This window comes from Cyclopterus lumpus, chromosome 22, assembly GCF_009769545.1.
Source record: "Cyclopterus lumpus isolate fCycLum1 chromosome 22, fCycLum1.pri, whole genome shotgun sequence".
NCBI classification, from domain to species: domain Eukaryota; kingdom Metazoa; phylum Chordata; class Actinopteri; order Perciformes; family Cyclopteridae; genus Cyclopterus; species Cyclopterus lumpus.
In genome coordinates this window covers 16182798-16206165 of record NC_046987.1, presented here as the reverse complement: position 1 = coordinate 16206165, position 23368 = coordinate 16182798, and the positions used below count along the sequence as shown (strand labels likewise).

General features: G+C 42.7%; 1 protein-coding gene across 3 annotated transcripts in view; it reads right to left on the bottom strand.

Moving 5' to 3' along the window:
- slc4a11 (solute carrier family 4 member 11) overlaps window positions 1-19774 on the bottom strand; it is an 85449-nt gene extending 65675 nt beyond the window's left edge. For 2 of the 3 annotated variants that reach the window (XM_034525581.1, XM_034525582.1), the window contains exon 1: window positions 19592-19774. In XM_034525581.1, the coding sequence (XP_034381472.1) occupies window positions 19592-19628 (37 nt within the window). In that variant the 5' untranslated portion in view covers window positions 19629-19774. The remainder of the gene's footprint in view (window positions 1-19591) is intronic. The other variant, XM_034525583.1, reaches the window with a different exon arrangement.
- Between the last annotated feature and the right edge of the window lie 3594 nt (window positions 19775-23368).

The following is a 23368-nucleotide window of genomic DNA, read 5'->3' as shown; positions in this document are numbered from 1 at the left end:
CAAAGTGAAAACTGTTTTTTGCAATTTTTTGCAAATCTATTAAAAATAAAGAACGAAAACATAACATGTACATAAGTATTCACAGCCTTTGCCATGACACTCAAAATGTAGCTCAGGTGCATCCTGTTTCCACTGATCGTCCTTGAGATGTTTCTACAACTTGATTGGAGTCCACTTGTGCTAACTTCAGTTGATTGGACATGATTTAGAAAGGCACACACCTGTCTATATAAAGGTACCACAGTTGACACTGCATATCAGAACATAAACCAAGCCATGAAGTCCAAGGAATTATCTGTAGACCTCCGAGACAGAATTGTATTGAGGCACAGATCTGGCGAAGGGTACAGAAACATTTCTGCAGCATTGAAAGTCCCAATGAGCACAGTGGCCTCCATCATCTGGAAATGGAAGAAGTTTGGAACCACCAGGACTCTTCCTAGAGTTGGACGCCCAGCCAGACTGAGCGATCGGGGGAGAAGGGCCTTAGTCAGGGAGGTGACCAGGAACCCGATAGTCACTCTGACAGAGCTCCAGTGTTCTATGAAGAGAGGAGAACCTTCCAGAAAGACAACCATGCAGCACTCCACAAATCAGGCCTGTTTGGTAGAGTGGCCAGACGGAAGCCACTCCTCAGTAAAAAGCACATGACAGCTCGCCTGGAGTTTGTAAAAAGGCACCTGAAGGACTCTCAGACCATGAGAAACAAAATTCTCTGGTCTGATGAAACAAAGATTGAACTCTTTGGCCTGAATGCCAAGCGTCATGTCTGGAGGAAACCAGGCACTGCTCATCACCTGGCCAATACCATCCCTACAGTGAAGCATGGTGCTGGCAGCATCATGCTGTGGGATGTTTTTCAGCAGGAGGAACTGGGAGACTAGTCAGGATTGAGGGAAAGATTAATGCAGCAATGTACAGAGACATCCTGGATGAAAACATGCTCCAGAGCCCTCTGGACCTCAGACTGGGGTGACGGGTCATCTTCCAACAGGACAACGACCCGAAGCACACAGCCAAGATAACAAAGGAGTGGCTTCGGGACAACTCTGTGAATGTCCCGGAGTGGCCCAGCCAGAGCCCAGACTTGAACCCGATTGAACATCTCTGGAGAGATCTGAAAATGGCTGTGCACCGACGCTGCCCATCCAACCTGATGGAACTTGAGAGGTTCTGCAAAGAAGAATGGGAGAAACTGCCCAGAAATAGGTGTGCCGAGCTTATGGAATCATACCCAAGAAGACGTGAGGCTGTAATTGCTGCCAAAGGTGCTTCAACAAAATATTGAGCAAAGGCTGTGAATACTTATGTACATGTTATGTTTTCGTTCTTTATTTTTAATAGATTTGCAAAAATTTGCAAAAAACAGTTTTCACTTTGTCATTATGGGTTGTTGTGTGTAGAATGTTGAGGAAAATAATGAATTTAATCCATTTTGGAATAAGGCTGTAACAACAAAATGTGGAAAAAGTGAAGGTCTGTGAATACTTTCCGGATGCACTGTATGTGAAACAAATCAAATATTTTGCAAATATGTAAAACTGTGATAAAGAAGAAGGATGTCACGATATATCTCCTCCTGAAAGGATTCTTTGATGTGACGAGCATACAAAAGAAATATAATGCAATTTTAATTATACAAAATGCTTCTTCACTCTTGGGGTTGGGCGCAGAGGAAAAAAGAAGTTCAAGAACCGGGGATTCATTTATCCCCACAACAATTAGCTTGTTTAATTTAAACACGCAGCTGCTTTGGTCTCTAATAGATATTTGCATTATGCTGCAAGTTGTGTTAAGTCTGCCTCTGGTGGTTTGACTCTTTTCACTCAATGTTGATTTTTCATGTACGTTTGCAAACCAAGTCTTCCTTATCGAGGAATAGTTTTGACATTTTAGGGTTTATTTGCTTTCTTGAAAAACAGCTAGCTCGGATATAGAGCTCCTTAATTCCACCTGAACAAAAATCAAAGTGTTAAAATAATAAGTTGAGTTGTTAAGGGCCGTAACGTGCCTCACAATCAATCTTGATGACAATATTCTTCAAGAATTTACCTTTCACTAATATGTGTGAAGGACATATTGCAGCAGTGAAAAGAGGTTAAAAAGATCCTCATTACACAATGTAATCATTGCACGAGAGCCTATGGAGTCCATTAGCTTTCAGACCATTGTCACATCTGAGTGATGCTACGCTGTGATTGGAGAAGTGTTAAGTTAACCAAAAGAATTAACCTGATATAAGCTCTAAAAAACGTATTGTAAAATGTATTTACGTTATATTTGTTGTACATATCAAACAAACCAGATATGAAGTGAATTTAGGGAGGTGGATTTTGTTCACGTTTGGACTGTTCCTCTTTCTTTATGCTAAGCTAGGCTAATCATGGCCTGCATCCAGTTTCATATTTATTATTGTGCGAAATAAATATTTATCTTCTCATCTAACCCTCGGCCAGAAAGAGAAAAAAAACATGTTAAACTATGACTTTAAAAGGAAAAATGGAAGCAAACTCAACTGAATTAAAACAGCTTATCCGATTGTCTATAACATGGTCTACGAAGGTAATGTAAAGACCTCTGGTTAGATAAAGTAACATTCGTAACATTCATGAAAGAGTAATCATAAAGCAAATTACCAGTATTTCATATATACGATCTAAAACGAGAAAAAGCTCCTCCCTGCCTTTTTTCAAAACTGAAATTAAATTAATTAAAGTAGATTGATTTGTTAAACCAATGTAGGGACCTTAAAACCATGTTACTGGCTACTAATGGAGAAAGACTTTTAAATCTCAAAGACTGACCTTCGACTGAATATTCAAAATCTTTCCTGCTAATTCTGTACTTGCTGCACACTTGTCACACTATCAGAGAAAAGCATCTACACTGATATTATTTCTATAAAACGTCTGGTTGAAATGCTGCCAGGTGGGTTGACTGCGTCTTTTGTTTTCACAATTCCAGCAATGAAAACAGGACATCTTTTCGGATGTAGACCTTTATGATTTACGTCAAGAAGAATAAAGTTTGTCAAACTAAACTCCCTAGTGTGGTTTTTTTTCCCCTTCTATTTCTCCTGTCGTGGCTTCCTCAAATATAACAAAATACAAATCAATTCCCTCGCCCGAGTTGCCGAGTGAACAGAAATGTGTGGGAACATTTCTCCGACATCCCCTTCTGCCTCTGCATTACCGAGTGTGTTTTTGATTGTGAGGTCAGTCACATAAACGTACATTTTCCCCTCACCTTCCTACACAACACACACACAGGTCGATCACATGCCTGCCGTGCGGTCTGCTCAGCTGCAGCCACTGCATTAAACATATCTTGCAGAGCACAAACACTCAGGCTATGAGCATAATGGATATACAGTCAACGCAATATGTTGGATCTTGCACACCATGGGTTATGTTTTTTAGATCTCCTATCATTAAGTCATTTCTATGTGCGGCGAAATAAACGAAATAGTCATGTTAGTGTTTGTTCTAGTACACATTTCCGAGCATCAGCTCTCATGGTAATAATGGTATTACATTGAAGGTAATACCATTATTTGTATTATTAAACCCCTTTCAGCCACACAGTTGTGCGTTATGTGTGATGTAGCTTTTACACGGTAGTCTTGTGTCCAAATACACAAGTAAAGTCTTGTTTTCTTGGAACGAGACGTAACATTTCCATAACACGTCTGAGCCGAAAGCTGTCACAGAGGCATAACGGCTGCAGCAGCACGAGGTTAAATAAACGGAGAGAGATTAAATCGGCATGTTCCGTCTTGTTGAGAGTGCTGCAATAAATGCATCACTCTGCAGTTATCATCGTTCATGTATCAGTTTAATAAACCACAAAATACTGAGCGAGAACATTTTTCAGTGCGTTCGTTGTCCGGGCGATTAATCTTTTGCCAGATCAGTCTATGAATAAAAAAACAAAAACCACCCTTGCAGGGGATGTGGTAGACAAGAAACAAACTTGTATTAACAGAATTATAAAAAAAAGAGCTGCGACTAATGAGGATTTTCAAGTTTGAATTAATCAGCCGATTATTTTCTTGATTTATTGTTTAGGGTAAGAAATGTTAAATATCGTGAAAAAATGCCCTTACAATTTCTAAGAGCAGAAGGCGACGTCTTCAAATTGCACGTTTTGTCTGACAAAACGTTCAAAACCCAAACATATTCAAATTACTATCATGTATAACAAAAAGAAGCAAAACATTGCGTATCAAAATTGTAGATTAATTGACCCAATGGTTCTATATATATACGGGATTCAGAGCATTAATATAGCAAGTAAGTGACCGTATTTCGACTGCGGAGAAGTGACGTAGAGATGCTGAATCCGTATTCGTACTCTGGTCAATCACCTGTCGATCGCAGTAATCCCCGCCTTAAAGTATCCTCTGTTTTAAGGTCTATTTGACTCTAAATAGAGGATCATTTACTAAATGAACATCATGCCGTATTGAAAAAGACTTGAAACTAGAGATGGAGACCATGAACTCATGTTTACAATGTTTACTGAGGGAATAAATCAAGAGAAAAGTAGAGTCATGTTCTCATAGACTTCTATACAAACAGACTTCTTTTTGCAACCAGAGGAGTCAGAGAGAATGCAAGTTTAAGACACTGGAGGTTGCCGCCTGGTTGTCGTCCAAGCTTCCCTCTGCTTTGTCGACAGAGCCGGTGCGCCCGAGTATGCATGTTAGCGCATGTGAGTGCACGTGAGTCTCTCTGTGGTGCCCCACTGGCCAGCTAGTCAACACTGCTCTGCGTGCGGTGGTAGCACCGGTTCCCCCTCAGCTAGACGCCGTCAGCACTGTTGTCGTTGTTTGCACTGTTAGCTTCTAGCCATCGAGTCGGCCGTCTCCATGTTGAGAGGCAACAGGAATGCTCTGAATTCCTTATTGGAAACACCTTTAATCAGCTAATTATTTAGACTCTTATAATAATAATAATAATAATAATCAGACAAGCACTTCCTCGCTCTAGTTTATAGTTACATTTTCATTAATTCCATCTGCATGCATGAACTTAAGAATATCCATCAAAATACTTTATAAGTGAGTAAACAACCTCATCGGGTTTTGTAAAATAGGCCATAGAATTCTGCATCTAATAAATTATGAACTTCATGAATAAAACTTGATTGGGAGATTCACTGGAGATTCCTTGATGCAGTGTGAGAGAGAACAGAGCGCTGCTTCCTCTCACGCATTTAATGCCAAATATCAACTAATCATTTTTTTTATTGACAATTAATGCGGCAATTATTTTCTAAATGAGTTGATTATTCCATGAAACAGTCCAAAATTATCAGTTCACAATAATATAAAGACGAGGAAAAGATGAACATTCTCACTTTTAAAAAGGAGCTGCAACTTTCAATTGTTTGGCTTTTTTTCAAACTAATATTATTATTCCTGTTACGTCCGAATAAAGCCGTAGAGCAGAACATTGAAAGTCTCTCGTGTCCGAAGAATAAACAGCCATTGCTTGGACAGATTATTATCATTATTATTAAGTGTTAGTAATAAAAGTGGATAGTATCAGAAAATCAATAATCTTTAGTACTCACAGAGATGTTGGAAAATCATTGAACAAAAAGCAAATCTGTCTCTTTACTGGAGGGCTTCTTCTATTGCACTCATTTATTTATGTGGCACATCATGCCGGCTTCCTGGAGTCTCCGAGAGCTGCGATCAGGAGCAGCATTGCGAAGATTCACCCGCTGTCCTCGTATTGAGCTGCTTGGCACCAACAGATGCGGAGGGAGATTTAGTTGGATTGAAGGGGACTGCATGTTATCCATGTACTGGCTTTTCCAGATCAATGAAAATACAGCAGGGACGCTGCTCCGTTTTGAGACTCAGAGCTTCACTTGAACAAATAAAGAGCTTCGTTCCAACGCTCACTCGGAAAAGAACGCCAAAACTAAAGTTTTATTCTGTGAAGTGAGTGACCTGGGTTCATCCGTTTCAACAGCACGTCTTTGTCTGCTGGAATGAGCTGCACACACATGCAGACTGTTGTTCAAGGCCTTTTCATACTGCGCGCTCTGATTGTCTGAAGTCATGAAGGTCTGTTGTGAATTCAGAATTCATCCAGATTCACTTGAGACATACTGACTGAAAACTAAAAAGGACTGGAACATGTAGAAAATAAATACTAGACTGCTAAACTGGTGGAACACTATCATTTTAGAGATTAATATATATATATATATTAAAAAAAAAGAGTACGCACAAACAAGAAACTTGCATGCTCCATTTCCCACATAAAAATGGCATTACTTAAGGTTTGGTAAGAACATGTATCAGATCATCCGTACTTCTAGAGACAGATGAAATTAATAATAATTATAATAATATGAGAAACAGAATCTTACAGAAAATGACATATCGTTTGTTTAGATTGCTAGGTAAATTTATTGTTGTTGTATAGGCTAATGAACTATCTTTAAAAATATCTTCCATTGGAGCCATGGTTTCAGTTGGTTGCAGAGTTGCTATTAGCGCCCCCTGCTGGCACGGTTCTACAGCTGTTTTTACAGCCAGCATTTCGTCAGATCTGTGACCAAGAAAATATTGACAGACAGTTCTGATCTGCTCCTTGGAGTGTTTTCTGTGGGTACCCTAATCCTCTGCAATAATAAATAATATCCAAACCGTAGCCGCCGTATTTGTATGCATGCACATATAGCTTCTGTAAAGAGGAAAGTCCCCTGCACATTTCTCTTTGGTCCACATTTTATTTATTTCTGAGTCGAGTATTAAAAGCCTCTTGAAGTTATTTATTATTCAAAATCGTTTTATCGGATCCTTGTTGATGTTTTTCGATGAAATAAACGGTGGTTAAACCTGACTGACTGTTAGCACGTTCAGTCATTAGAAGTACAGTTGATGCAAAGAAGTGATAACGTGCAGAAAAGAGGAGTGTGTGTGTGTGTGTGTGTGTGTGTACGGGCCTTAGAATCAGTCCTTTCATCATTGCCCAACACATACATAAGGGAAATATCTGTGTCAGCCGAGTTTACATGTCACAAAACCACAAGCAAGACGACATCTGCTCCGCTCATCACTTGGTGTAGTGTCAGCACATGCCACATGACAAACTCTTTACTTCCTGATGAACTCCAACCGTCATTATGATACAGGCTATCTGCAATAAAAAAAAATAATTAAAATAAAAAAAGATGGCAGGCAGCTGTGGTTGTGGTTTTTGCATCAATTGGAGGAGTGACACAGCAAGTCAGCCGTATTAATACGCCAGTGGTATGAAACACCAGCTGACCCTTCCCTCTGCTTTGGGTCTCCTTTATGATCCCCTTGTTTTCAAAAGAGGACTTCCCACAGTTCTAAAGAAGAAGAGTGTCATCTATGCCCCAGGCAAAGATCGAGTCCTGGAGATGTGTTGGCAATATTTAAAAAGATCTCTGTTCCCAAGTCCCAGCGCGCCCTTACACCTAAACACTGCAGGAAACCTTGACCTTGCCTGGTGTGACGGTCAGATCGAGAACTAAACTGTTTACTGCCGGTTTCAGTAGACAAAGCCAAGCGAGAATTTACCGTGAGGGACTAAAAAATGCTCGGCACTCACTTAAATAAAGATAATGGGACCGGAAAAAGATTATAAGCATATACTTTAAACTCTAATCTGCAATCACAAGTGTCAACTCGGGACACAAAAGCATGTGGTTGCGACTACGTTTCGCAATTCTGGTGACTACAAGCAGTGTTGCCCAATTTAGAGGAGGCTAAAGCTGGATGAATATATTTTCTGTAGAAGTACAGAATCAGCTGGCGAAGTTGAGCTTAAATAAAGGCCATCACCTCTAATCCCCTTTGAAAGGAGCAGGCACTTTAGAAGTTTAGAGAGGAGCAAAGTGCAAATATATTTATCACCAAATAATAATAGGGAGCAGTAAAAAATGATAATTACCCTCTCGCCTCGCAGTTATTAGCCTCCGCCAACCAGTCAAGTTGCAGTTTACATTCACGTCTGTCCAAAACGTCATCGCTTCATCATTTTATTCTTTTGGGAAATTGGTGTCAAATTGACATAACTAGCATATGAATTCTTGACCCACCGTAAACAAATCCAGGTGGACGTTTTTTGCGCCAAATTTGAAGAACGTCCCTCCGAGATGTCAAGTCCACGAGAATGGCACGGAAATAAGGAGTGCATTTGTCGGGAACCATATTAAGCCAAAGCCTATCAGATAAAAACATTGAATATAACCAGACTTATCGATCTTAGCACAGGAAGTCTCGTGTTGGCACTCCGGATGCTGATGCTCAAGATAAAACGGTGCGTGCTAAAGCACAGAAGGTTGTGTACCGATCTGGATAAATCAACAAAGGGACGCACGCCGTTTAAATACAGCCTGCAGATGTCAATGTATCTAATATTCCTGCTGCACTTTGATGGCTTACGGTATTGAAGCGAAAGGGGAGGGCCTTATACGTTCTACAAGCAGTGGTGGATGGCTTTATTGGGAAGGCTCACTCGTTACTCTAAGCCAGTGCAGACTTTGCCTTAATTGCATCAAGAAAAGCGTGTTTTGATGTGTATTTAAATGCTCCAACACAACAGGAAGTCAACTTATACGACCTTTGGTATGTACATAAACCAGCCGGGTTGAAGCCGATCCAACCATCCATTGCAGGGTAGCGCGCTGCAGGTACATTCAAAAACAGATGTCAGCACCCCCAGAAGGGGACAAACCCTGGAATTTAAGGGAGAGGTGAGGCTGACAGTCTGAAGTGAAGAGGGCAAGAGATTAAAAAGGTTCCCCCGCTGCGTTTGTTGGGGAATCTACGAGGCCTTTTGTTGACTAATTGTGCCCACGGGCTGTCTTGGCACCCGTCCTCTCTGGAGCTGTGGTCAATGAGAGAGCCCAGGCGGAGAGGGAATTCCTCCCGATGCTCCGCTCCGAGCTGGTCCGTGAGCTCGTGTGCACATTGTAAACAGCAGGCCCCGCATTTGGCCTTTATTCGTCTCCTTTTTGAAAAGAACTTCGGTTGGCATGCTAATCACACCCACATTGTAAATGGAAATTTACAGTCCGCATGGTATGTCCCAAGAGGCACAGTGGCACACTGGAGCCTAAAGTTAGGTGAACCAGGCGGAAAACATTTTCCCTGATGGAATTTCTGCATTTCATTTAATTATAGCTCGTTGCAAATTCGACTTGTTGCTAGTCACGTACTTGTTTATTTGGAAAGAGGTTTGGCAACTTGTCATCATATGAGGTTTGATTTGGAAAAGGGGATGAAGTTGACGAACAAAACCAAAAGATTCCTTAGCCGCCTGACATCAACCCCCACCCATCCCCCTCAGAGGTGAAATGAAATGTTGTAAAGTTCAAGTTGCAGGTATTACTACAGCTACTTAACTCCAAGCTGAACATCTCAGATCATTTTCCCATCTCAAACTCCTAGACTCCTCGTGAAGGAGTGCAACTGTATAACTGCTTGTGTACGATGATCTTATCCTTTCCATCACCACCAGGTGAGGGCAAATCCATATTACGCCGGCCTCGGAAAGCCTGTTGGTGATCCACTAAGTAGAGCCGGTGCTGAAAGGACTCCTCTCTAATCTAGTTCCTGATAAGCACATAGAAATGGATGGACTTGATTGCTCAGGTGGGACGCCACCCGGAGCATTTGTGCCACGCTGCAGCCACTGAGCTGCCGAAAGGCAACCACATCAGTGGAGTAAAGCCGAGGGCCGACTCTGGTTTGGATGATGTACTAATATGTGCAGAAAGCAGGATTTGGCTTAAGCGCATGACAAGGTCACGGTCACTTTGGTCCCAGACAGGTCTTTGCTGGTCTCTCATCACAATCATCCCTTGTTCGTCAACTGCACCTGTCAACAAGAGCCGCCCTGCAGTTTTCTTACTTTTAGAGCTTTCACAATACAATACAATACAATACAATACAAGGGGATGTCACTAACCACCACAACCACTAGGTTCCATCTTTACATCTTTTGGGGTGTTTTTTCCAATGAGAGCTTCGTGTATTTTAGCGATGCCGATTACGGTGGCCAAAATAACTGTGATCCACGATAATCTAAATATGATTACAACTCCTAAAATATAACGGAATCACTTCACATTACATTTAGTTAAGAACAATACAAAATCGTTATTGCATCATAGATCGTAAGTATTTGTTTTATCAAACAATCTTTAATAAGCTAATTATAAACAATAAGGCCACCCTGCATATATAAAGGATAATAGATGAACATATTATTTGTGTGCATCGATTCTTTCTTACCTGATAATTTTTAAATCAGGTTTTATTTTTCCCTACATAATAAATGATAACGATTAAGCTTTTTTAAAAAGCACATTCAGGATTCCAGTCATTGGCAAATAAACTTTTCAGACTGTTAAATTCAGACTGAATCATGAACTTCAGCAGCTACAAACTGAGACGTAAAACGATCAATTTTGATTTTAGAAGCCGGTGGTCGATAAATTCTCACCTTTCCAGAGGTGATACATTTACTGTTGATGTGAACAAACTGGAGTAGTCAATATTACATAAAGCATTACAGTCTCCTAAACTTATTTCTAAGACGCTTTACAAGCCCAAATACATTTAAAAGGTCAGACATTCTCTGAATGATAAACTGATCCGTAGTAAAGAGCAGCCAACAAAAAAACCTATTAGTCGAGGAGCAGAGTAGTTCATCACCAGAAAATGAATAAACTACTTTCAGAATCAATTCATCATCATAAAAATAAAAAAAAAGGTTAAGCAAAACTGTCAAACATTCTCGAGTTCCAGCTTGTTAATTGCAAATGTACCCCTTATAATATTGTGATCTATCTTTGGTTCTTGGACAAAACAATGAGGACCTCACCCAATGGACACTTCTCAGTCTTTTATGACAACTTTTAGACCTTCATTTTTATCTTTGGGTTACCAATATGTTTCGCCAACTATGTCCTTATAAAAGTCCACACATTTTAACAAGCCGGAACTGTCGTCCAGCCAGCCGAGGGAGGTCAACACCACATTATGTGACGCGTGCTTTTATCCAGAAAACCATGAAGTAGAATGAGTCACATCGGCAGAAAATGAAAAAAAACTCAGTGTCCTTCAGTTGTTTTGAAAGAGGTTGGTAGAAATCCTTATTCAGAGTATAATGAGCGGCGCTTGCAGAAAGCTCTCCGCCGTGTTTCCAGTGAGGGACCGAAAGTGAGTGGCGAAAAACAATAACTAAAACTTAAAATGACAAAATCTCACAATTACATTTAAAAACCTACATCTGCAGGACGCTTTCTCACCACCGACTGTTTCGTCGATTGATGCACTGCCGTCGTCACACGTCTACGTCCTCACACCGGTTGAGCTTCTTTGCTGAATTTTAGAGACAATTTAAACATGCCGTGTGCTTGATTGGGGGGGAGAGCTGTTGGCTGCGCCACAGACAGCTGTGTCCCCAGGCTGGTGTCTGACGTTGATGATGTCACAGCAGAGCCGCGACCACGAGGCTGGCTACCACCGAGCTGCCTGGCAAGCAGGTGGACTCTGGCTGGCTGGGCAGACGCTGGACAGCAGTGTGTGTGTGTGTGAGAGAGTGCGTGTGTGTGTTTATCTCCGTTCCCACACGTTCAGATATCAAGGTGTATAATTTGTGGTGGTGTAACGGACCGTAGTTGATCGGTGATCCGTAAGGTCCCCCGCGGTCGGGAACTCATGTGAACTGTGGAGTTATTAAAATGAATAGTGTGAAATTGTTTTCAGTTTTACTGACAGCAAATCAGTAAAATATGCGATCGGGATTCATACTTTCTAGTCGCAATGATAACAATAAATCTGTGTTTATATCTGCGGGAGGAGAGTTGTTAACACCAGAGCTCACGGCTAACGTACGGCGGTTCCATAGAGTTACGTTGTGATGCGTTCATGCTCAATTCACTAACTTCCTGTTACTAGCTCTAAGCAGCTTATAATGCATAGAATATACATTAACACAGCGAATTCAGCTTTAATCATCAATAAAAACACAATCTTTTATTTCATAATCATTTGAATTGCATGTTTTTATGCAAAACACCAATGCAGATGACAATAACAAAAGGATTGCATTTAGCCCTTAGAGTGGTTGAAATGATTTATCGAGGGGGAATGGTGAAAAAAAAACGAGTCTGAAGCCTTTTATAAAAGCTCCCATATCAAAACAAAGACAATCTACATCAGACAAATCGGCAATTGGTATCCCCCAACCAATCAACAAACAAGAACACTCCATTCATGGAAATGTATATTTGTGTAAATAAATAAATATAAGAATTCAGCCCCGCAGCATTTGAATATAAAATCTGCCTCTTGTTGGCGTGAGGTTCTGTGGACTGAAAAGCTGAGCGGTAATCCTCCGGTCCTTTCACCTGGGAGGGGTTGGCGGTCCCAGCGAGGCGTCGTGACCGACCGAGGTTAGCGCTCCAATTTAGAGCCCTCAACCGCCCCATGGGTCCTCCATCTCTTCTCTTAAACCCTCCATCTATTCACATATCTTTAACTCTCGTTCCCTTTCCTCTCTTCTTTCGCCACCCCCCTCACCCGCCCGTTTGTCCTAACCTGCATCAGACACACACATGTATGGGATTATGCTCAGGTGCTGCTCTGCTGTTTGTTTGTGTGTTCATAACAAGCCAGGCAGTCAATGAGCTGGGGAGTGAGTGAGGGTGTTGTTCCACCACACACACACACACACACACACACACACACACACACACACACACACACACACACACACACACACACACACACACACACACACACACACACACACACACACACACACACACACACACACACACACACACACACACACACACACACACACACACACACACAGCTCGCTGAAGAAATTGGCTGCCTCGATTTTCATAGAAAGGAGGGAGGGGGGAGGGGGGGGAAGAGAGAAGAAAAAAGCCAGTGCTCGGGGATTTCCTGCTAATTGCTTACACATTCCCCTCTTCCTCCGGCTCGATTAAAGCCAGGCCACCATCTCCCTTTCAAGTCTGCTGTTGTCCACACAGCCTTCTACTGTACGCATGCTCCCATCCGACAGCATAGCTCACTGCTTCTCATTTGTGGTGCTGGTGGTGGTGGTGGTGGTTGTGCCCCTCGCCAACAGAACTACACAAACGCGGCTACAACTGAATCAATTTGAGGCAGCGGCGAGCACAACAGTCTAGTCTACTGGATATCTGTGTGTTTCCCCCGCATGTGAGGTCCTCATATGTGTGCGTGCTCCTGTCCGATATGAAAATAAGTGATTTGGATTATTACACATAGGAGGATGTGACCTTTCAAATGAGATAAAAGAAAAAAAAACGTTACGGCCTTTGTAATCAAATTCCAGCTGAGTATTTATAGGTCTTTAACATCCCCGGTGGCAGTCAAACCACGGACCTCAGCAGTGTGGGCGCCCTGCCCTGTTCAGTAGCCGCCTCCGTGCTTAGCTTGCCACACTGGCAGAATGTTAATCGAGCGACTGTGGCTACCTGCAGTGAGCCTCACATGCTAGCCGTCTCGTGTTATCCTCCACCTGAGGCCGGGTGCAGAGTGGTCGGTGAGAGTCTCCTCTTTACACCGTAGGTGAGATCCTTCCGCCCTTGAACGTCACTCAGTGTGAACTGTGCCCGTACGACAGCAGCACGCCTCAGTCACGGACATCAACGGCACTGAAAGTGCCGGATGCAGATGTGGCGCTGACAACACGCGGATGATGGACGCCATGGGGACGTGCGACAAGGACAAAAAGGACATCCGACCTCAAAGTGAGGAAATACTTAAAAAAAAAAAAAAAAAACACACACACACACACACACATCTTCTGGCCAAGGACCGTACGTGACATGTAAGCAAACTAAACATACAACAGCACGCACACATCCTTAGTCCGAGCGGGAAGCAGAAAATGTGTCACCGTGCAACTCGTTTCTGCATTTTGATTAATTTGGCGGGTTATACACGACAGAACGAGTGTGTGTGTGTGTGTGTGTGTGTGTGTGCGTGCATTAAAAAAACTATATATATTGCCACACTCTGTTCAGCATGTGGGTATTCTTGCTCAGGCCCCGTGGAAAGGGAAGCTTTACAATGACGATTTGGGAATTCATCGACACGGGCATCTTCAGACATCTTGGAATAATTACTGTGTAAAAGCAGGGAGGGGGGGGGGAAGCAGAGCGCCATGTGTACCACTCTGTTGTGTTCTGTTTGTTGGTTTGAAATTAAAGTCAAAACGAGAAAGTACCCGACGCGGTACAAACTGTTCTGTGCTGGCAACGCTGTGCAGCCTTGGGTCGACCACACAAAAGCAGGAACTGAGACAAGCACCTTGTCTGCGCTCATTGATCATTTCTGCTGTAACCTGTACAGTCAGCTGGAATCTGCAGAGTGTGTGTGTGTGTGTGTGTGTGTGTGTGCATTGCATCTACGTGCCGGGCTAACCCGAGCGGCATGTCATGGCCAAAGATGAGGGAGGACCACCAACACTGGGTGTTTTTTTTTTCATTTTTCAAACATCTGCATTTCCACGCGCTCACGTGTATAAAAAGTACATGAACTTCACCTTTGCATGCCGTGTAAGAGATTATGTGCATGTCCATGCTACGTGCAGTTAATCTTACTTCTGGGACTCACTCTGCTTAAAATCTGGAGACGATGGCAGCAGACAATCTGCTTTATTTCCGAACTAAAAGCATCTATTGTATTTTGAGAGAGCTTAAGAAATGACCTCTCCTGGGATTAAAACGAAAGTGGATCAAATCTTCACCAAAAGGGCCCCGAACATCAGTTTCTCATCCTCGACTTTCACCCGCTGAAAACCACTTAAAATACAAAAAACAACAAGCTTTACATCCAATTGTGTGAATAAAAAGAACATCACAATTATTGTCATTGACACCAGTAAAGTTTTAAATAGCTGTACTGGTGTAGCTGGGTCCAGTCTGACTTGATTTATAATTAGTGGCTTTAAGGATGCAGCACATCCGTATTAAAACCCCATTTTATCTGATGGTTGGAAAAGAAGAGAACAACTGTTTTACTTCCATCCTCTAAATAATAGAAGCTTTTTTTTTTTTTAAACATCCACATCTGGAGCCGCTATAAAGCTACAAAGACATGTGGAATTAAAAAGGGTTGCAAAAGAAAACATGTTAAGTACCATGTTGGAACTACATGGCGCTAATGTGCTGCTGAAATGGATTGCACACCCCACATTAGTTTGAATAATTCCCAAACTTTTCAGTTTCGAGCTGTTGACTGACGTTTGGCACATTTTTTGAGCGCACAGATGATTAGATCTGTTTAGATGATTAGTTTCATGTGTCAATGTCCTCGAATAGGAAACACTTGATGAGTTTTTGCTCCTTCTGTGGTAGATTTTTAGATTTCTTCTTTAAGAAAACATCCAACGTACACATGATGGTGTTCATTTGACTTCTTCGTCTATTTGTGGATTTCTTAATGTAAGGAATCAACCGAGGACGTTTCATGGTGATATCTATTAGCCAGTTGTTGTTTTTACCTTATTCACCTGTCGTGTCTTCAAGATGTAGTTTCACAAAACACATCTTTAAAGGCCGTTTGTTTTAGACTCTGAGACTTCAGCCGCTCTTACATCCACCAACATTTCCTGTTTAATTCATATTCTGAAGGTTTTACAGAGGGGTGCATGCACCTTATCACTGCAATACTCAGTGAAACTCACTATACAGTAAATAATCATTAGTGCTCACTAATCCATCTGTAAACTGTCATCCATCACCCTGAACTGCTGCTCCACATTTCTGCTGATTAAATAGATGGTGATTATGATGAAGCTCAAAACAGCTCGTCATCCTCACACCACCTGTCTACCTTTGACCAATGCAGGCCGAACGGTTAAAAAAACAAAAACAAAAAAAAATCTGCTCTGGACACTTATTTTTATTCAAATATTTATGGATTCAAATATATCCACATACAAGTGTATTTATATGTAAATGTGTGTGTGGGAGAAGGAAAAAACAAAGAAGATGGAGAAAGGCAAACAAGAGAACTGTGTGTGTGTGTGTGTGTGTGTGTGTGTGTGTGTGTGTGTGAGATTGAGTCGTAATTGTGTCGTAATTGTAACGAATGTGTGGTCTTCTTCATTCTGTGTTCCTTGAAGCGTGCATGATGAGTGTCCATGTTGACACATCTACATAATTGCAGTGTGTGTACAATGTAGATGGAATGAATTGTGTATATAATTACGCGCAGTGTGTGTGCGGACAATATCTGTGACCCAGTCTCTGTGTGTGTGTGTGTGTGTGTGTGTGTGTGTGTGTGTGTGTGTGTGTGTTACTTCAAAAGAAAAAAAATGCTTATGTGTGAATACACTTGTGCGTGTGACTGTCTTGGTTGGACGTTTTTTTTTGTGATATCTCAGTGCTGGTGTGTGTGTGTGTGTGTGTGGTACTGTATAATAATTTGTATGCGTGTGTGTGCGTGTGTGTAGATGTGTGTGTGTTCTCCTCTGCCCAGATGGCTGGAGCCTGTGAGATCTGTTGCCAGCGGTGAATACTGATCAGAGATCACTGTCACATCTACAGCACGCACGCACACACACACACACACACACACACACGTACACACACACACACACACGCACACACGCTCGCGCGCGCACACGCTTCATCACTCACACACACCTCCACTTCACATGGTCGAACTACTAATTCACACGGCCACTGGATATCCTCCGGCTCGGCAGGTCACGGCTGCAACACTGATTACCAGCCTGTCTGTCACACCTGAAGATTGACACCCTACCGGCTGCACGCCGGGAGACTTTGGTTTAACGTTGTGATTATGATATTTAATCAGCTCTGTTGAAGAAAAGACGGCAGAAATGTGGATTCGGCTCGAGTGGCTGGATTTATAGTTAATTGGCAACCAGTTTGATCGTTTGTCTTCTTTTTAAACAAAAATACCAAAAATGTCACTCATTCGAGCTTCTGAAGTGTGAGGATTTGCTGTTTAAATGAATTAAATGAATATTTTTCAGGATTTGGGGCAAAACTTTTTTTAATCTTTTTTTTCTTCTTAACAAGTCACCTTGAGCTTTGGGGAAATTGTGAACAGAATTTTTCACAATTGTTTGACATTTTATTGACTGAACAATATCAAGGTTTACTGCTGATAAATGAATAATGTAAATTACAGTTTGTATATTTGAAGAACAACAATCCTTTCATTTCTTTTCATTTCAGTTAACAAGAATTTTCTCTTCGGAAATGCTGAATATTCCTAGTTCTGGAACCGTTATTTAAAACACACAATTTTGGATATTGATACACATCATGATATGGCAAGAATGCGCAACGCCTATAAAGCATTAAATCAAACCAAACTACTCCAACGCTTTGTTTTTAAACTACACTTTATTTGGATTAATCAATATGGATTACAGCATTTTGCACAACGTTATGATCGGAATACGATTCCCACGATAACATTACTCGAAGCAGCAAATTATTCCCGCGTTGCATGTTTTGGTTTTGAGTGACGACTCACGAATAACAATCCAAGAGAAAACCGTGACCCGGAAACCGTTACTCCTGAGCGGCATCGTGCCAAAGTTGAAACATTTGTTAAACACCGTTCCACGCGGCCGCGTCACAAGCTGCCGACTTTGCTCCAATTTGAGAGCGAGCGAAACAAAAGCAGGGACGGTGAATCGAGACATCGGTGTCATTATAATGTGTAACCGCGCAGCGGAGCTCTGTGGTAATTTACAGCTCCATAAAGGGGGTCCCGCATCTCCGTGACCTCCTCCCACAGCGCCAGCTGCTCCTTCACCTGTCAGCAGGTTGCCACCGGGTAACGAGAACGGTGTGGGAGACCACTTGCAATGTGCTGCAATGAAGGGGATCGCAGATGAAAGATAAACACATTTCTGAGACAGTTTGCGTGATTCGAAACATTCTGATGGACACCGCCGCGTTCCCCGTCACGTGTGCGGCGACGTGCTGCGCACTGACGCTCGACCTGCTTTTAATTTGACAATCCAGATGGCACGCGGTACGGGGAGTGTGGAAAGAGAAATCTAATCCTCCGGCGAGGTAATTGTGGAGTCACCGGATGTGATCAATAACCAAAATCAAATTCCTGCAGATAGAGTTTGGCGGTTTTGTTCCGCCGGGCAGCAAATCGTTCGTAAGCCGAATCTAAAGCCGAGGTTTTGATAGAAATTAAGAACGGCTGTAATTAGGTGGATAAGACTTCGGATAGGACATCACTGTATCAGACATTTTGACTCTTTTCAAACCTCAACCTTTCCTGTGATTGGACAAACCTTTTGAATACCCTTTTAATGTTCTCGCAGAACCAAATTGTTCGGCTGCGAGGATCAAACCTACCCCAATCAGCACCGAGCAAACAAATGCAAATGACTCTTCAGAGGACGAGCCACAGCGGCGTCCATCACGCCCTGACACACACTCTGAGATGTAGTTAGTGTGCACGGTGTGTGACGCTCGCGCACACACACGCTTGCGCATACACGCATCTCACAAGAGCACGACAGACAGACAAAAAAAATGCACGGATACGTTCCCATACACAAAGGGTTGTGTTCCACAAACAAAAACACACACGTAATGTCCCCATCTCTCTCTCACACACACACACACACACACACACACACACACACACACACACACACACACACTATCCCACTCTGCCTTCCCAGACAAAATGAAAGTGGGGAGGCAGCCACATCACACCTCCAAATGGGCTCCGGTCCCTCAGAGGACTTTCAGAGATGGAGAGAACTCGCTGCTCTCCTGTGGCTGTCACCAACACTAATCTAGCCTTAAACACACACACACACACACACACACACACACACACACACACACACACACACACACACACACACACACACACACACACACACACACCATGTCCATCCCTCTCCGTCTGGCAAGCGCACTTGCACGAGCGCACTTGCACGAGCGCGCACCCCCCCCCCCCTGTCCCCGTCAGCGCAACACATGAGAAAGTGCGTTGTGAGCTCTGCATTCCGCTCTCTCTGCTCGACAGGTATACCGCCTTTGGCTTGGTGGCTGTCATTTCTAAAAAAGGTTGAACTGAAGATACAAGGGAAGGAACCACTTGTGTCGCATACCAGACATGAACAACAAGAAGAGAAAAAACAAAAAGAGGAAAGAAGAAAGAAAAAAAAAGCGTCAAATGCGTACTCGTACAAAAATGCAGCAAAAGAAACAAACACACACACACAAACACACAAACACACATCTGCATTTCTGGAAGCATAACGTGGCTTAAAATGAAAACAAGATTTCTGTCACGTTGCCACAGAGAAAAACACCAAGTATGTACAGTAGGACACATGCACAGACCCAAACCTCTGCCATCCCTCTGAGTGGAAGTAGAGGTTTGGCTGCACATGTATTTTGCACAGAGTTCTCAGCTTTCACTGGGTAGGGAACCCCAAGGTTCTCCCAAGTCAACGGTGTGTCGTGCACAGCTGAGGAGAAGCTCCGAGAGCTCGGATCCACTTACCTGAAGGCACAAAATGTAGAACTTTGTTGGTCTCCATGACTGAGCAAGTGGTGGCGAACGCACACTTCCTCTCTCCAACCGCCTGCCCCCCTCCCCGCCCCCCAAGTCAACCCATCATGGTTGTGTTATCCTGTGCTGATGAGTGCGAGATCACCTCTGCTCTCTTTGCTCTGCTCTGCTTCTGACTGCCTCTCAGACACATGCAGTGACTCAGCCTCACTCTGCCTGCCTACTTGCTGTCTCTCTGCTGGGTCCTAGTGCCTTGCACTTTCTTTCCCCCCCCCCACCCTGCAGCCCCCCACCCCACACCTCCACTATTCCAGCTCACCAGCCGGCAGCCTATGGCAGGCTGCAACATGTCATCCATTGTCCCATCCGTCACTTTGTCCCACAATAACTCAACGTGAACGTGAGCTTATATCTCTCAGTGCTCTCATGCTCATGTTTCTTCACTTGTAAACGCACGCATGCCAGGATGTTAGGACAATGTCAAACCCAAGAATGGGACGGCGATGGAGCCTGAGCCCAACAGCTTTTTTGCAAAACATGCATACGGTCTCTCTCTCTCTCTCTCTCTCAAAAAGAAACAAACCAAACATTTTTTTTAAGAGGGCGTCTTAGACAGATATTGAGAAACAATTTAGTTGAGTAAATGAAACAATTTAATTGAGAAATCCTTAATTAAAATAGTGGAGGAACATATGGCTGCGACATCGTTTCATGTCATACCCCCTCCTCTCTGTCTCTCTCCTGACTGCCTCCATACTGCCAACTATCGAATGACGTGCCAACTATCTTGGCTAATTGCTGGCAGCCCTGATCAGAACGGACTTGTAGCGTGGCCTTGATGTGAGAACAACAGGAGGGCAAAGATTTGCTGATATCGTACCTGACAGCTCAGAAAAAGAACGCAAAGCAAAATAATGCGAGAGCCAATCACAGTCAGAACCACCGCTGATTTTTTTCTTACACGTTTTTTTTAACTGGCACCAGAGAAATTATGGCAAGGAGCATGCACACGTCCATCATACCCAGCCAAAGTGACAGGGACTGGGATCAGATTTGTGTCGACGCGTCCGCATTCAGTGGCCAAATGCAGGCACGAATGGTGACAGGTATCTGCACCTCTGTCCAAGGAAAGAACAAACTGCTGCTGAGAGCACCAGACTCTGGGTTTGGTTGTAGTCTTTGTAAATGCTGACCGTTGGTCCTGAAATGAAATGCGCAGAAAACAAAATAAATCTGTTCACAAGAAGACATTTTGTACTAACTCATATCTGCATCGGGTATGCTTCTTTACATTCCTAGGAACCCCATCAGGTAGCATATGAGCAATGTAACTTGACGTGAACGGTCATAACGCCGGAAAACGGGTTCTCCCGGGCTCTCCAGGATGTCTCCCGGACCAAAGAAACAAAACAAAGTCTACTGATCATGGTCTTAGCAAAGAGGCAATGCCAACAACGTTTACATCACTTTAGACCTTGAGGTTCGGGAATGACAGTTAAGATGAAGGCATCATTTGGAAATTTAATCTGGGAATTATTGGGGTAAAAAACGAGGAGATGCCTTCACTTTCCGAGTCAACTGCTGCATTTGTGACAGTATTTATCGCCGTTTTTCATGAATACTAATCGTATTTACATAATAAAAACAAAGTCTCACTCATTAATGTTGTCGCTGGCACACGTGTTGACAAAACAGCCACACGTCTTTATTATTTATCTATTTTCCTTTATGTGCAACAGCAACATACTGCCTATTTTACTTTTAACCAGGTAATCGCTGCTGTAGGCCTGTCATTAATATAATAATGGGGTAGGTTAGGTCTTCTAAAGCTTTTGAAGGAAACATATTTTGTCCAGGTTTACATTTGTTTTTGACATATCAAATGATGGCGGATGATGGTTTCAAACAAACACAGGACTTTCACCCTGGAGACCGCTGTTTGTGTCCCGTGTGAAACCAAGTCAACATTGACTTATTTCAATCTGTGTCCGTAATTAACGTGACAAACACACTTGAGCAAGTAGTCGTGTGAAAATCAATATTGTTATATATTTACGACACGCGTTGAAGACTAATTGAGTATGTAGTTTAGTTGTATGGGTCGTAATTTTGTAGGAGACAGGGTCCATAATAAACACCTTGTTTTGCAAAAACAATATATACATTTTGTTACAGATGATTTGTTTATAACATGGCTTAAGGTTCATTCATTTACACTCTTACATGTCTCGAGATCACCCGGTGATCAGATTTACTTGGAGTATAGGTTCTCTTTTGTAATGTAATAATAAGCAGGTTGGATTTATAAATCTAGCAAACACAGAGGCCACTGGATCAAAAAGTTAATTTCCCACCATGATGTAAATGCTCTGTGAAAGGTCTCTCATTTGCATAAGCCAGCATATATAACATCACTGTGTGTGGTATGGCCAGTGGCTCTGCTTTGCATAAAAACTGTTACGCACGGTGAGGCCGAATGCGTCACTCAGTGAAACCAGGGTGCATTCTACCCGGAGGATATTTCCAGTGTTCTCACCAACCACGAAAACCTGCAACCCAGGTGATGGGGGCGCTCTAGTTAAACGGCGAACGGCATGGCTGCATAACATCACGCGTCTTGGTAAAATGTCAATATGAGCGATTGAGTTTGACGACCTGGAGAACAAGACGCGGCCTGTTGGGCGCTCGAAGAGGCTGTGCCGAAGCCGTGAAAAAAAGGTTTGAATTTACACTTGTTTCTACCTTTGTTGTTTTCTGAAGCCAGAAAAATCCAATCTCATTAACACGGTGTCTGCTGGCTGCACCCGCGGTGGTTCCAGTATGGTATCAAATTAAGCTCAATAGAGTGGAAATACAGGGGGGAAAGAAACACTGTAAATGGAGGAAAATGTAATCTGCAAATGTGAAAAAAAAAAAAAAAAGTATCTTTAAAGAACCAAAGCAGCTGTACCCAGGTTATGTAACATCCTTACTTTATTGTGTTGGGACCACTAGTTTCAAACTCAAATATTTTGCTTGTTTTCATCTTCTTATTAAAGTTGTACCCTCGTTTTTTCTCTTCTCTCAGTTGTCAGTGTGGAACCTGTTTGCAGTAAAGCATCATCTCAGTGTCTATAGGCGTCTCATCTGACAAAAGGTCAAGTATCATGTCAAGGCAGTCCTACCTTCCTCTCGTAAAGCCGCACTCCTGTGGTTTCAGCATGGCTGAATGTGATTTGCTAAACATTGAGAAAAATATCAGCGATGCTGAAATCAGCAGGGCTTCATCAACGTAGGCACACAGGTAAATTGGAAGTATTCTGCACTTGCAGTGCAATGTGGTTTTAGCTTGAAGAGAGGGAGAGAAAGAGAGCGAGAGAGAAAGAGAGCCTTGGCTCTTGCTGTCAAAATATCGTGAGTGGAAAAGGGAGAGTTATGTAAACAGAAATGTTTAACTAATGTGTTACTCCTAATTATAGCTGAATTTGACCACACAGCTGTTCAAAAACAAAGCGCCGCCAATGTTTGACAACTAACAGCCTTTCATTGAATCCTCTCTTTAAATCCTCTACAACCTTTAATATCAACCGCACCGACTGCACTGGGTCCTACTCCCACTTAGGTTGTGGAAAGAAACAGGGGGATAAGAGCAGGAGGGCATCCCATAACCTGCCACGGCCATGTGTCCAGCTGCTGGTGACACTGAACCCTTACTGTCAACTCAAAGTCACTCTGGAAGAACGGGCCAACCACGAAGATTTAAATCTCTGTCACGATGTTCAAGCGGTC